At 40.0% G+C, this 14,549-nt stretch overlaps 1 protein-coding gene across 3 annotated transcripts in view; it reads right to left on the bottom strand.

Annotated features, from left to right (window-relative positions):
* Positions 1-14,549, bottom strand: part of bltp3b (bridge-like lipid transfer protein family member 3B) — a 120,614-nt gene that overhangs the window by 45,272 nt on the left and 60,793 nt on the right. For 2 of the 3 annotated variants that reach the window (XM_059654636.1, XM_059654638.1), the window contains exons 10-15: positions 13,828-13,992; positions 12,106-12,260; positions 8,947-9,088; positions 6,033-6,107; positions 2,968-3,158; positions 46-1,568 (exon numbers count right to left, since the gene is read on the bottom strand). In XM_059654636.1, the coding sequence (XP_059510619.1) occupies positions 46-1,568; positions 2,968-3,158; positions 6,033-6,107; positions 8,947-9,088; positions 12,106-12,260; positions 13,828-13,992 (2,251 nt within the window). The remainder of the gene's footprint in view (positions 1-45; positions 1,569-2,967; positions 3,159-6,032; positions 6,108-8,946; positions 9,089-12,105; positions 12,261-13,827; positions 13,993-14,549) is intronic. The other variant, XM_059654637.1, reaches the window with a different exon arrangement.

Here is a 14,549-nt window from a genome sequence, read left to right as displayed (position 1 = left end):
TGCCTTCAATTAATGATTAAATGGTGACTTCAAATAGCTGCATACCTTGATACCGACTGAGGTAACACCAGCTTTGCTGTAGGTGATATTTCTTTACTGTAATCAAAGTTTTGCATGGAGTTCTCTTGGTCACATTTTATCTCATTTAATGAATCTATGGCTCCATTTCTTTTGTTTTGCAAAATACTTGATACTTCCTCTTGACAATTTTCCTTACACAAAGGAAGAATACTGCATTCATCTTTATTTACTGTGTAAACACCAAGTGGCTCCATGCTTTGAGAGACATTGAGAGCTTCAACATTTGAAATCTTTGTGACTTCACTAAGCTTATTTTTGTCTTCTGGATGAGTTCCAGAGACATCTGACAATACTGGAAATTGATGACCAGTACGATCAAAAGAGGTCTGCAACGATGTGCCTTTGATCAAAGCCGAGTCACTGTATGACTTAGAAAGCAAAGAGTCCATAGGTCCAACAGCATTTTTATCTGTACTTTCAGTTTCAGTACTTTGTGATTCATTAAGTATTTTTTGGCTGAGATGGACGGTCCCCGAATCATCACTCAATACTTCATTCACTGCTGCCAGAGTTTCTTTGCTTTCAGACGGTGAAAGGTCAGATTCTGTCGGACTTCTGTTTTCCACTGGAGTCTTATTATGAGCCTCAGATTGAGGCAGTGGATGAAGCATTAAAGCTATTTCAGAACTTTTGATCAACAACCCAATACAAATTTTTGCTTGCTCCATCGGCTTTCCAGTCACCTCTTCAATGTTCTTCTGAAATTGTTCTTGAAGCCTTTTAATTGAATTTTGAAGGTGAAGCATGAAGCAATATTGATGATGATTAACCTGCATGCTCACATGCTTTTGAGTGTGTACAAGAATATGTATATCAGCATCTGAAGGCTGCAAGGATTTCAAGGATCCAGCAGCACCATCTAGAGAATTCGATCTTCCCAGTCCATTAGTAAATGGTTCAGATTCTGTACTATAGTAATCCCTCAAGAGCTTTTTGCGTTGTAAACGAATGCTCAAGTCACTGGATTCACTCTTGGGTATTTGAGAGGCACATTGTCTGGATGATAGGAAAGGTTCTTGAGATTTTGCAAATCTGTTGGGCTGACAAACCCAGACAGAAAGAGGGAAAGAATCCACAAACCCGACAGGTCTTCCTTTCCCACTCTGCATTCCTTCGTAATCGATCCAAAACTGAGAAAAGTGTATCGCCCACACATCTGTGGCAGCAAAAGTTTTCAATGCATTTGTATTCAGCTTCGGAATAGCTAAGCCCTTGTAAACATCATGCAACTTAGTATCCTGCTCATGGGCATGTCTTTGAAACACAGGATGTAATACATTGAAACTTTCTGCTGTTTTGGGAAAGGTTGTGAACGCTTTGCTAAAAAACTTATCATCTTTAAACTCCTGTATTATGGCTTCCAAGTCACTTCGTGTACAATTTGATGAGTGCCTTGTATTTGTAGCCAACACCTCTGCTGTCTGAATAGAAATGGATTGTGGACGGTCTTGATGGTCATCAGAGCTCTTATCAGTTGGAATAATAAACTGATATAAAACAAAGGTATTTTCAAAGTTTCAGTAACATAAAACAACTAAAATAACAATTATTTTTTCAATATGTTTCTTTCACAAAACACTACTTCTGAAACCATTTTATAAAGCAAAGCAGACATAAGTTTACACAGAGATAACTAACTAGAGATGCCAGAGATTGCAAGATAACAAGGTGTGGAGCTCGATGAACACAGCAGGCCAAGCAGCATCTGAGGAGCAGGAAAGCTGATGTTTTGTGCCTAGACCCTTCTTCAGAAAAGGGTCTAGGCCCGAAACGTCAGCTTCCCTGCTCCTAAGATGCTACTTGGCCTGCTGTTTCATCCAGCTCCACATCTTGTCATCCCATAAGTTACACAGCTAGTTTACAAGGCAAGTAAATGTGATTAGGATTATCCCGAATTGGGTAATAAATGCTGATACAGACCAGTTAGACTGAAAGGCTGTCCTGCAGGTTATAAGTTCCATAATGATATGGGAAGAAAGAAGGAACAGGGCACTGAGATGGATGATTAGCCATTATTATATTGAATGGCAGTACAGGCTCGAAGGGCTGAATGGCCCATTCCTGCTCCTTGTTTTTACATTGCTATGTTGACATTTTGCTTGCCTGGGTGCTGCAAAGAAATTGCTAGAATACCAAAAAACAGCAAACTCAATCTAGGAAATCGCTTATCCTCTTCAGTTTTCTATTTGCCACCACCCTAGCAGTAAAGTAGGCAACGAAAGAACCATAACAATCATCGTTAGAGAAGTCAAGGTCTTGTCATTACATGATCAGAGAGCTGTAACAGCCTGTATACAATGCCTTCTAAAATCCAGGCATCATAACAGTGTCAGTACATTTATAAGGTACTAACTTGATAATCTGGTTGCTGCCTTGATCACCAAGCTGTTAAGTTTGTTCACGGATGTTTCATCACCATACTAGGAAACATCATCAGTGTGCTTCTGGTGAAGCTTCATCAGCTAGGTGAGCAAGTCAACAACCACATCAACAACCCAACCCACAAATCCTCTCAAAAACCTTGATCTTGATTATCCTTCTATTAGAGGATATTGACCAGTGCAGGGATATTTGGGTCCACAGAACATGGTGGGCACTTGTTTGCCAGCCAACAATTTACAACAACTTGAGATTGACTGGGGGTTATCCTTTAGCTTTGGTTCATGCTAGACTCCATTTTTTAATGGGATCATATGGCTCTCCACTTTTTGCATTTTAAAAGTATGTTATATGTTGAAGCCAATAGATTTAAAATTAAGCCATGAGGTATTATTATTAATACATTTCTCACTGACAGAAAGGGATTTCAAACCCAAGGTAAATAATATTCCATGGATTAATTTTAAGGTTACTGGATCTCAGCTGCAGCATTATACTTCTACATACTTTGAGCATCAGTCCATCAATTCGTACATCGACATGTTCATCTTCTTTCGCAATATCAAGTTTATAGATGGCTGTAAACTGTTCCAGACTCTGCCGCAGATCCAGCATAAACTGATTCAACCACAACATGCTCCTTGCATCAAGAGTGAACTGTAGTGCATTCATCTGTACATAAAGGTTAGGGCAAGGAACTGCAGATAGGAACACATACATATGTCAGTAAAAAAAAACTGAAGAATCAAGGCAGTCTTATCAATATTCAAGGCAAAACCCATTGCATACAAGAATGGTGGGTGCTGACTTTCTCCCTAATTTTTTTGGTCTTATATGATCAAGCAAAAATGATAGTTACAAAATTGTGATGAGCTTTTTTCCTAATAATGTATGAAGACCATGGCCAGGCAGAGCATAGGAAACAAATCACATAAAATGGGTTTTGCCATTCCAAAATTAAGGCACAATATACGTACTGCATCTTCGTGCTAGATTTAAAAGTAATTTATCAAGATGTAATATTTAATATAAAACAGAGTTTTCACCAGACTGATTTACCATGCTGATCTAATAATGCGACCATATCTAATGTAAAGCTTTTCATATTTTTTAAACATCTTCCATTTCAATAGAACCAAAAAGGATAAAATTGTTACAGTAACTTCTGTTAATTAAAATTTGGGATTACTGCATTCATTCACGTGCTACTAAAGCTTGGAATTTACTACATGTTTTAATTATTTAGAAATAACAGCACAAGTAGAGCTAAAATGGTTATAATGTTGAAATGATGCAAGCATGATTTTTTAATTTAATAATTAAGGATTTATTATTTTCACTATCTGAAGAGTTTAAGTTAGTTTTTTTGAACCCACCCCATATCGCTATTTGCTTTAATTTAAAAAAAAGCCACATTTTATTCCAAGATAATAAAATGTGAGGCTGGATGAACACAGCAGGCCAAGCAGCATCTCAGGAGCACAAAAGCTGACGTTTCGGGCCTAGACCCTTCATCAGAGAGGGGGATGGGGAGAGGGAACTGGAATAAATAGGGAGAGAGGGGGAGACAGACCGAAGATGGAGAGTAAAGAAGATAGGTGGAGAGAGTATAGGTGGGGAGGTAGGGAGGGGATAGGTCAGTTTAGGGAAGACGGACAGGTCAAGGAGGTGGGATGAGGTTAGTAGGTAGATGGGGGTGCGGCTTGGGGTGGGAGGAAGGGATGGGAGAGAGGAAGAACCGGTTAGGGAGGCAGAGACAGGTTGGACTGGTTTTGGGATGCAGTGGGTGGGGGGGGAAGAGCTGGGCTGGTTGTGTGGTGCAGTGGGGGGAGGGGACGAACTGGGCTGGTTTAGGGATGCAGTGGGAGAAGGGGAGATTTTGAAACTGGTGAAGTCCACAATGATACCATTGGGCAGCAGGGTTCCCAAGCGGAATATGAGTTGCTGTTCCTGCAACCTTCGGGTGGCATCATTGTGGCACTGCAGGAGGCCCATGATGGACATGTCATCTAAAGAATGGGAGGGGGAGTGGAAATGGTTTGCGACTGGGAGGTGCAGTTGTTTGTTGCAAACTGAGCGGAGGTGTTCTGCAAAGCGGTCTCCAAGCCTCCGCTTGGTTTCCCCAATGTAGAGGAAGCCGCACCAGGTACAGTGGATGCAGTATACCACATTGGCAGATGTGCAGGTGAACCTCTGCTTAATGTGGAATGTCATCTTGGGGCCTGGGACAGGGGTGAGGGAGGAGGTGTGGGGGCAAGTGTAGCATGTCCTGCGGTTGCAGGGGAAGGTGCCGGGTGTGGTGGGGTTGGAGGGCAGTGTGGAGCGAACAAGGGAGTCACGGAGAGAGTGGTCTCTCCGGAAAGCAGACAGGGGTGGGGATGGAAAAATGTCTTGGGTGGTGGGGTCGGATTGTAAATGGCGGAAGTGTCGGAGGATGTTGCGTTGTATCCGGATGTTGGTAGGGTGGTTTGTGAGAACGAGGGGGATCCTCTTGGGGCGGTTGTGGCGGGGGCGGGGTGTGAGGGATGTGTTGCGGGAAATACGGGAGACGCGGTCAAGGCGTTCTCGATCACTGTGGGGGGGAAAGTTGCGGTCCTTGAAGAACTTGGACATCTGGGATGTGCGGGAGTGGAATGTTTTATCGTGGGAGCAGATGCGGCGGAGGCGGAGGAATTGAGAATAGGGAATGGAATTTTTGCAGGAGGGTGGGTGGGAGGAGGTGTATTCTAGGTAGCTGTGGGAGTCGGTGGGCTTGAAATGGACATCAGTTACAAGCTGGTTGCCTGAGATGGAGACTGAGAGGTCCAGGAAGGTGAGGGATGTGCTGGAGATGGCCCAGGTGAACTGAAGGTTGGGGTGGAAGGTGTTGGTCTAATGAGAGTGAAGCCTAATGAGAGTGAAGACAATTTGGAAAAAATGTTTTCTGTAGTTTATCTCAACTAATTTGATCAAAGTATTTTGCATTGAATGATTTAGTTGGCTCAGTAATGGCAGAGATTCATTTTTAAAATTTAAATCTTAAACATTCTTATTTCTGTCGCTTTCAGTGATCTTTCAAATGCAAAATGTAACATTAGTTTGTTCACTGCGATTTGGTCTTCAGTCAAGTATGTGATCTTGGTTTAATATCAAATTATTTAACACTTTAAAAACTTTCATAGATAAATCCAAATAAAGACAACATGCCAAATTACTTTGTAGGCTGTAATACATCAACTAAAATTAAAAAATTGTCTTACTTCTTCACAATCTGCATGAGTCAAGTCTGGCTGAGGCAAAGAAAACATTCATGTTGCCCATCATGATGAACTACAGTTTATGTCAGCAAATGGCCTTGGTGCAAAGCCCTTTTTATTACAAGAATGTGATATCATATTCTTAAATCTTTGTGGTTCACAAGAGTTCAGCACAAATGCAAACTGGTGAAAACCCAATTAAGAAGTTTTAATTAAAAACATTAATTCTCCCAGTCATGATTTAAGAAATATCATGCGAAATTAGTGAATGAGAGATTTTGGCATTCACCTCCACCAAAAAGAAAATCAATTTAGAGATAACTGTAATAGGACAACCTGTACAGGAAAGGAGATCTAGGACAGAACTGTGATTTTGGTTCTTGTCCAACCTGTCCAACACATTCCATATTGCTACAATGCAAGACCAGAAGAATGAACTTCAATAAAAGCAATATTTAAATCTCATATTAAATATTTAAGAATATTTTCTGAAGTTAATAAAGAGCTGTAATGACAGAATAACAATCATAGCCATTATGCAAGTCAGATTGCCAAATACTATTAAATGCTACGTTAATTTCCAAATTATAAACCACTTTCACATATGAACTTTTCTTAAATCCATATTATGAGATATCTAATAACATTATAATTTAGTTCTTTTCATTCATCTGTTCAAAAAGGTATCCTGATCATATTCATCATTGCACAGTAGTGAATACTCTCCAGCGTGTTTTGACACTCAATCCAATTTCAGAGATAAGAAAATCTACTATTCACCTTTTGAGTTTAAATAGTTTAGGTTTCTGCCCTGTCAATATTCTCACATTTCTTAATATTTAAAAGTTAAATGAATCATTCACATTTTGCAAGTATTGTTAGCATGCAAAATAATGCAAAACTATAAGCATGTAACTATTGACAATGGTTGACTGGGCCTCAACACTAATGAGGTTGTAGACTTTCTCTCCAAACCAGTGTGTTTGATTGCAGATGTTTCATTACCCTACTGGGTAACATCGTCAGTGTGCTTCTGGTGAAGCGTTGGTGTTCTGTCCTGCTTGCTGTTTATAAGTCTCAGCTTGCTGGGGTGGTTGGCATCACTTCCGGTTCCATTTTTCAGTAGCATGTACATCGGGTCCAGTTCAATGTGTTTGTTGATGGAGTCCACATTGGAATGCCAGGAATTCCCTGGTATGTTTCTGCTGGTCTTGTGCTATTATGGATGTAACAAACTGTGGGGCTGGAGGAACATAGCAGGCCAGGCAGCAGAGGAACAGAAAAGCTGACATTTCAGATCGGGATGCGTGACCTGCTGTGTTCCTCCAGCTCCACACTTTGTTACCTGACTCCAGCATCTGCAGTTTTTGCTATTTCTCTATTGTGGATGTCTTGTCCCAGTCAAATTAGTGTCCTTCTTTGTCTACGTGCCCTGAGACCAGAAAGAATTGGTCTTGTCTCTTGGTGGTTAGTTGGTGTTTCTGTATATTTGTCAGTTTTCTTCCAGTTTGGCCTATTTAATGTTTCTCCCAGTCAAGCACCTTGCGACAGCTACTGATGAACCTAAAGGATCCCATTGCCACAACCAATAAAACTATCTTAATATACAAAGTACCATGCAAGGACTGTGAAAAATATTAAGTAGGCCAAACTGGAAGAAAACTGACAATAAGGATACACAAACATCAACAAGCCACCAAGAGACACGACCAATTCTTACTGTGTGTCTCAATACACACAGACAAAAAAGGACACAAATTTGACTGGGACAACACATCCATAATAGCACGAGCCAAACAGAGACAATGCCAGGGAATTCCTGGAGACCTGGCATTCCAACCAGAACTCCATTAACAAACACACTGAACTGGAACTGAAATACAAACCACTCAAAAACAGAAACTGAAGTGATGCCAACCACCCCAGCAAAGTGAAGCATATAAATAACAAGCGGGACAGAACACCAATGTTTCAGAGGTACACTGACTATGTTACATAGCAAGGTGATGAAATGTCTGCAATCATCCACGCTGGCTTGGCAAGCAAGTCTACAACTTCATCCACAACCCGAGCTACAAATCTTCTCAAAAATAGTCCATACCAAAATCTATCCACACAGACTTTTGTAAGAACAAAAGGTGGAGCAGGTTTGAGGGACTGGTTTGCCTACTCCTACTCCTTGTTCTTATGTTCTGATATAGGCATAGATCACTGAAGATGCAGAAAAGGTGGAAACAGCAGTTAATAAAGCATACCATGTTCCCACTTTAATACAGGCATAGAGAATGAGAGCAGAGAGGTAATAATGAACTTGTACAAAACACTAATTAGACCTCAGCTGGAGTACTGCTAATAGTTGCAGGTACCACATAATAGGATGAATATGCATGCACTGCAGTGGGGGCAGAAGAAATTTACAAGAATAGTTCTAGGGATGAGAATCTTCCTGCCGTTCAACTCTATGCCTCGACTAATAAAGACAAGAAGCCATTATACGTTCTTCACTACCTTATCTACCTGTCCCGATACCTTAAGGGGCCAGTGTACATATACACCAAGGTCCATCTGATCATTGGTGCTTCCAAGGGTCCGACTGTTTGAAATATATTCCCTTGCCCGTTTGTCCTGCCCAAGGACATCACCTCACATTTAACTGGATTGAATTCCATTTCCATCTGTCAAGCCTGTCTATAATCTTCCTGTACTTGAAGGCTATCCTCCTTGCTATTTACCACTCCACTAATTTTCGTATAATCTGCAAACCTACTGATAACCCTTCTACATTCAAGTTCAAATCATTTATGTAAACTACAAACAGCAAGGGCTCTAACACTGATCACTGTGGGACCTCACTGGACAGAGACTTCCAATTGGAAAAACCCTCATACATCACCCTCTGCTTCTTGCCACTCAGCCAATTGCACATCCAATTTGCCAAATTTCCTTACGACCCATGGGCTCTTACCCTTGATAACGGTCTCCCATGTGGGCCTTATCAAAATCCCTGCTGAAGTCAAAATAGACTACACCAAATGCCCGCATCCATAGACCTTGTCACGTCATCAAAAAATTCAGATCAAGTTGGTCATTACAAGCACATTATAACCATTTCAACTTCAAAGAAGCCTCATTCACTTTCCCCACTCCATTCAAAAAACTACAGCACAATAGCATTAGCTTACAACTTATTTTCATCCAGCATATATGGTAGTGTTTACATAATACAATTTAGTTCAACACAAATTCTTACTAGGAAAATCTTTCCCATCTGGAAAATAATATTCAGTGAATTCAATATGAATAGCTGCCATCTCTGATGGAAGATATAAAGACTTCTTATTGCAGCAGATCATAGCTTTCGGGGAATCTCGACGTTGATCCGCTGTAGAAACCTGTAGGTGAATCAAGTTAAGAATTTTATGAAGTTACGTAAACAGTGATATCATGTGTATTACAAAACTTCAGGAGCACCAAAAAGAGAGTTCTAGTTCCATTACAGCAAGTTGTGAATTGAACAAAATAGAAGTAATCACTTGTGAGCTAGCACAATAAAAAATGGTCATGGAAGTTCCCCAATAGTCTTGAAAATCTCCAAGCCCAGATCCTGAATGTGATTCGGGTTAGGAAGCAAATGCTTTTACCCAGTCTGGCTTACGTGTGTTTCCAGTTCAGGCCAGGTGGTAAATTCTTAATACCCTTAGAGAAACCTAGTAATAGGCAATAAATACTACTTTGTTACTGTCAAACATTTGAAGGCAATAAAAACACATTTGTAAAAAGTTTAATAATTTAGGTCAATCAACCAACTCTGCCTGGAAACTTAGTTAACAGCATCTCAGATACAAAACATGCTGTAGTATGATTAAGTTTAATTTCTTTTTACAAGTTCTATACTTTAATGATGCTGCAAATCTGAACCAATAACAATGTTTTAGATAGATGGATAATTGAACACGCGAATGGTTTTCATTCCTGCTCACTAGGAGCAGATTATTTTTCATTTTGTTAAACTTACAATTTAGGCATAACTGTCATCTGAACTGATACTTTAAATGTGACACTCATGGTAAATCAGGTTTATAATATGCCTTTCTTTAAAAAGAGGTGTGTAAATATATCTAATCTATCATTTAATGTCTTGCTTCTTAAATGTAGCTGTGCCTTTTTAAAATCATGCTGCATGATTGTTAAGTAAACAGAGACTATTACTTGACCAGTGAATTCTGTAAGGAGTTCTGATAAAAGGCTATCAACTTTAAACATTAATTCTCTTACTCCCGCCCTAGATGCAGGCTGAACTGCTGAGTATTTTGTTGCTTTTATGTTCTTTTGCAGTATTTTGCTTTTGTCCAGTTATTCAATCTAAAAGCACCCTGGGAGAAGACAAAGCTCCTTCCCCTACCCACTATGACTGGTCTTACATTAAATCCTAATGTAGCACTATTGCGATTTTGTTGAAGAAACCAATCCCCAAACTTTGCCCTGGCCCGACTGAGCGCAGATAGGAGTTGCATGTGGGGACCCTGTGGAATCCATACCAAAGCACAATGTGAAGGAATTGTCTAAAAATCCAAGTAATGCTACTGTTTTGCTGTAACATTCAATTTCCCTACTGGGAAAAAAAAGACCACACTTCCACTTTTAAAAATTGTGTTGATTAACTAGAGTTCAATTTGTTTCTCTCAGAATTTGTTCCACATATCCATTAAACTGTGCTGGCAAATAGGTTTTCAACTCTATTCCCACTCAAGACATGATACTGATGTACACAATTCAAGCGAGGAATACAGGACAAGTGGGCGGCTGCCTCACAGTGCCAGGGACTCTGGTTCAATTCCACCTTCGGACGGCTGACTATGTGCAGTTTGCACACTCTCCCTGTGTCTGCATGGGTTTCCTCTGGGTGCTCCAGTTTCCTCCCATAGTCCAAAGATGTGCAGGTTAGGTGGGTTTGCCATGCTAAATTGCCCACAGTGTCCAGGAATGTTTAGGTTAGGTGGGTTAGACATGGGAAATGCAGGGATAGGGAGATGAGTCGGGGTGGGTGCTCTTCGGAAGGTTGGTGTGGACTTGTTGGGCTGAATAGCCTGTTTCCACACTCGGGATTCTATGAACTATGATCCCATCTTTGGTTGTCAAACTACTTGCCAAATTCTTTCAGTAACTGTAACCATTAAATAAGGTTCCTTTTGAGTGTCATAAAACCTTGTCAAATGCTTTTAAAAATCCAAATTAGCTATGTTCACTGAAATATTCTCATTCACCAGCTTAGTTACTATCTCAAATGATTCCAAGTAGCTTACAAAGGATGATCGAGGAAAATTCAAAACAACACTGACTGCTCGATACGTCTAAAACTACTCTCAACTGAAGTAACAGAACTACGAAAAAATGTTTAGCAGCTGCAGAAGATGAGCTTATACTATTTTGATTGACCACAATGCATAAAATCTGGATTTCTGTAAATTTTACTCAAGGAAAACCCAAGAAATTTACACCATATGTAAAATATTAAATATGGGGCCGTATTTTCTGGTAGGTGACAATCAATTATAGCCTTTCCTGCTTACGAAAGAGGGCTTTACATTTCTGACTGTCAAATTAGAAATAAGTAAGTTAAGTGTGATGTTAAATTTTAGGAGGATAGGGTGCATAGGGTGCCAGATAGGTAAGGTACTAACTGAGAAGGTTACCAGAGTGTAAGACTGCAAAACAAGTGATGCAGTATTTAGGCTAGATTAGAGCGAGTGGGAGAGCGTGTCAGGTTGGGTCTGGCTTTAAGGATGGAAAAGAGGATGTGGAGTGTGACTAAGTATGGGGACTGTTAAATAATTACTTAAGAGTTAGACTATGTATTTAAAGGTCTAACCTTTCCTGAGTAAACTCCTTTATTTCATTTCAATTCAATGGATTTAAATGGAAACTTTCAGAGGGTACCAGATTGCCCAGCAGAAAATTAAATTTTCCAGACAATTCCTTCACAGTGTGCTATGATAGGGATTCCACAGGGTCCCCGCATGCGACTCCTATCTATGCTGTCAGGCCAGTGCAAAGCTTGGGAAATGGTTTCTTCAGCAAAATCGCATTGTGCTACATTAGGATTTAATGTAACACCAGTCATGTATTACACAAATCCAACAAATTCCAGCTCCATGATAACAAAGTGTGGAGCTGGATGAACACAGCAGGCCAAGCAGCATCGTAGGAGCACAAAAGTTAAACATTTCAGGCCTAGACTCTTCATCAGAAAAGCTTTCCTGATGAAGGGTCTAGGCCCGAAACATCTGCTTTTGTGCTCCTAAGATGCTGCTTGGCCTGCTGTGTTCATCCAGCTCCACACTTTGTTATCTCGGATTCTCCAGCATCTGCAGTTCCCATTATCACCAGCTCCATGATAACTTGTTCTCACCTGATAAATATTTAAATCTTCCACTCTGAATACAAAACAACTGGACAATAATTTTGTCTTTGGCTGTTGATTAGCTGCAGGCGAAGTAGTAGTACTGGTTCCTTTTGACATTTGTTCTTTACCTGTGGTTACAGGTTTATGTCTGAGTGTGGTCTCTGCAATAAATTCAAAGCATGCATGTAAAGGAACGTGTCGACCAAAAGCTGAGAAGTGGCAGATGGAGTTTAATTTGGATAATTGTGAGGAATTGCATTTTGGTAAAACAAACAAGGGCAGGACTTATACAATTAATGGTAGGGCCCTGGGTAGTGTTGTAGAATAGAGTGACCTAGGGATTCAGGTACATAATTCTTTGAAACTTATCTCAGAGGTAGACAGGGTGGTTAAGAAGGCATTTAACCTGCTTGCTTTCATTGCTCAGACCTTTGAATAAAGGAGTTGGGACATCACGTTAAGGTTGTACAGGACAGTGGTGAGGCCTCTTCTTGTAATGTGGTCAGTTCTGGTTGCCATGTCAGAGGAAGGATATTACTAAATTGGAAAGGGTTCAGAAAAGATTTACCAGAATGTTGAAAGGAATGGAGGGTTTAAGTTATCAAAATAGGCTGGGGAGGCTGGACTTTTACCAGTGGAGCATAGGAGGTTGAGAGGTGATTTTATAGAGCTTCATAACATCATGAGGGGTATAGATAGGATTAATGGTAAGTGCCTTGTCCCTAGGATAGGGGATTTCAGAACAAGGGGACATATTTTTAAGGTGACGGGGAGAGATTTAAAAAGATCATGAGGAGCAGAGAGTGGTAATGTGTGGTGATGCAAGTACAGTGACAACTTTTAAAAGACATTTGGAAAAGTACATGAACAGGAAGGATTTAGAGGGATATGGGCTAAACACAGCTAGCTAAACTAGGACTAGTTTAGTTTAGTTTGGGAACATGGTCAGTGCAGATTAGTTTGATCGAAGGGTCTGTTCCCAAGTCGTACGACTCAGTGATTCTACAAAATTTCAATTTGATAAGCAACAACTGGTCTATGAAGTTACTTTTACTCCAAATGCTCTACCAATACGACAAGTATAGAGCATTCACAATTAAGATCTTTGGAAGCTCCTCTGCTAAGCAAAGGGCCTGCAAGTGGCAAAATGTTTGCATGGTCACAATTAGAAAGCATAGCTGGTAAAAATTTTCTTTTGATAACGTTTTCACTTCAGCGTGAAAGATCTTATAATTGCAAAAGTAGTTTTGATTCCAACTGTTCAGTCATTGGCTATTTTCTAGTGCTTTATTGTGCAAGGCAAATCAAAACAGGAGAGTTACTCAATATTTCTAGTTTAATAAACACAAATAGCTAAGTACTATAAAGTTTTTGGTTGGTTTTGCCAAGTCAAAGCTTGGACCTTGTGTTTGAAAGTTAGAAAAGTATTTAATGGTTCTATAGTTACACAAATACATTTGATAGGACATTTAAGACAATAGCTTTTGGTGCTGGGAACTTTGTCTTCAGCAAAACATGAGTTTGCATGCTTACTTTACACAGATAGACATATCCAAATCTTAAGTCTATTTTGTTCTTAATCTATCATGATCAGCACTGCGAGTTATAACTTAAGTTAACATTTGGCATAGATAACAAGAACTATCTACATTAACAGTCAGGGGGTTCAGACCACTTCCTCTCAATATCAGAAAAAATTGCCTCTTAAACAAGAAAAGATGCACCTACCTATTAATACCTGCGGTGGTGAAGGAGGTTTTGTTTTAGAGTAATCCTTCACCGCTTGTTTTAGCATTTCAACATTGGATTTGAAATCCTTCAGTAATTCCTTTGCCCACATTGATCTAGTTTTTGTTGATTCATTGTAGTACATCCAGTGCTGGCAGCTGTCTCCTACACATTATTTTACAAAACATGGTCAAATCAGGAATTTCACTTCTTGTTGATCACTATTGACATGTTAAAGGCTTCAAATTGAAATACTTGTTGAAAAATTAAACTGCAAAATAAATCATACTCCTTTTTGGGTGGTGGGGGGGGAAAGAGTTGAAATGGTTGTCAAGTGTCATCGCTCTAAGGTCCCCAGTGGTAGGCACTGTGAACTTTCCCTTCTTCAACCACTGTCCTCAACCATTTCAACCAATATTATCAATCACCTGGTCATTGATGTTTGCAACCTTCACATCCTACATGACATGAAGTTAATCCAATATGCTTTTCACCACAAAGGTTACCTATCTCCACCTCCATAACATTGCTGCTACCACATTATCTACTGCTAAAACACTTCTGGCAATACATACTCAACGACACAACTGCTCACCCCTACTCACTTGCCATCTTCAAACCCAGCCCATAAGCACTACTTGATGCTCCACTACCTAAATTCAAACCCATACCATGCTCTGTGCATTCATCACTTGAGTTAGCTGACCTACATTAGCTCTTTC

Source organism: Stegostoma tigrinum, chromosome 25 (genome assembly GCF_030684315.1).
Source record: "Stegostoma tigrinum isolate sSteTig4 chromosome 25, sSteTig4.hap1, whole genome shotgun sequence".
Lineage (NCBI taxonomy): Eukaryota > Metazoa > Chordata > Chondrichthyes > Orectolobiformes > Stegostomatidae > Stegostoma > Stegostoma tigrinum.
This window is presented reverse-complemented; position numbering and strand designations above follow the sequence as displayed.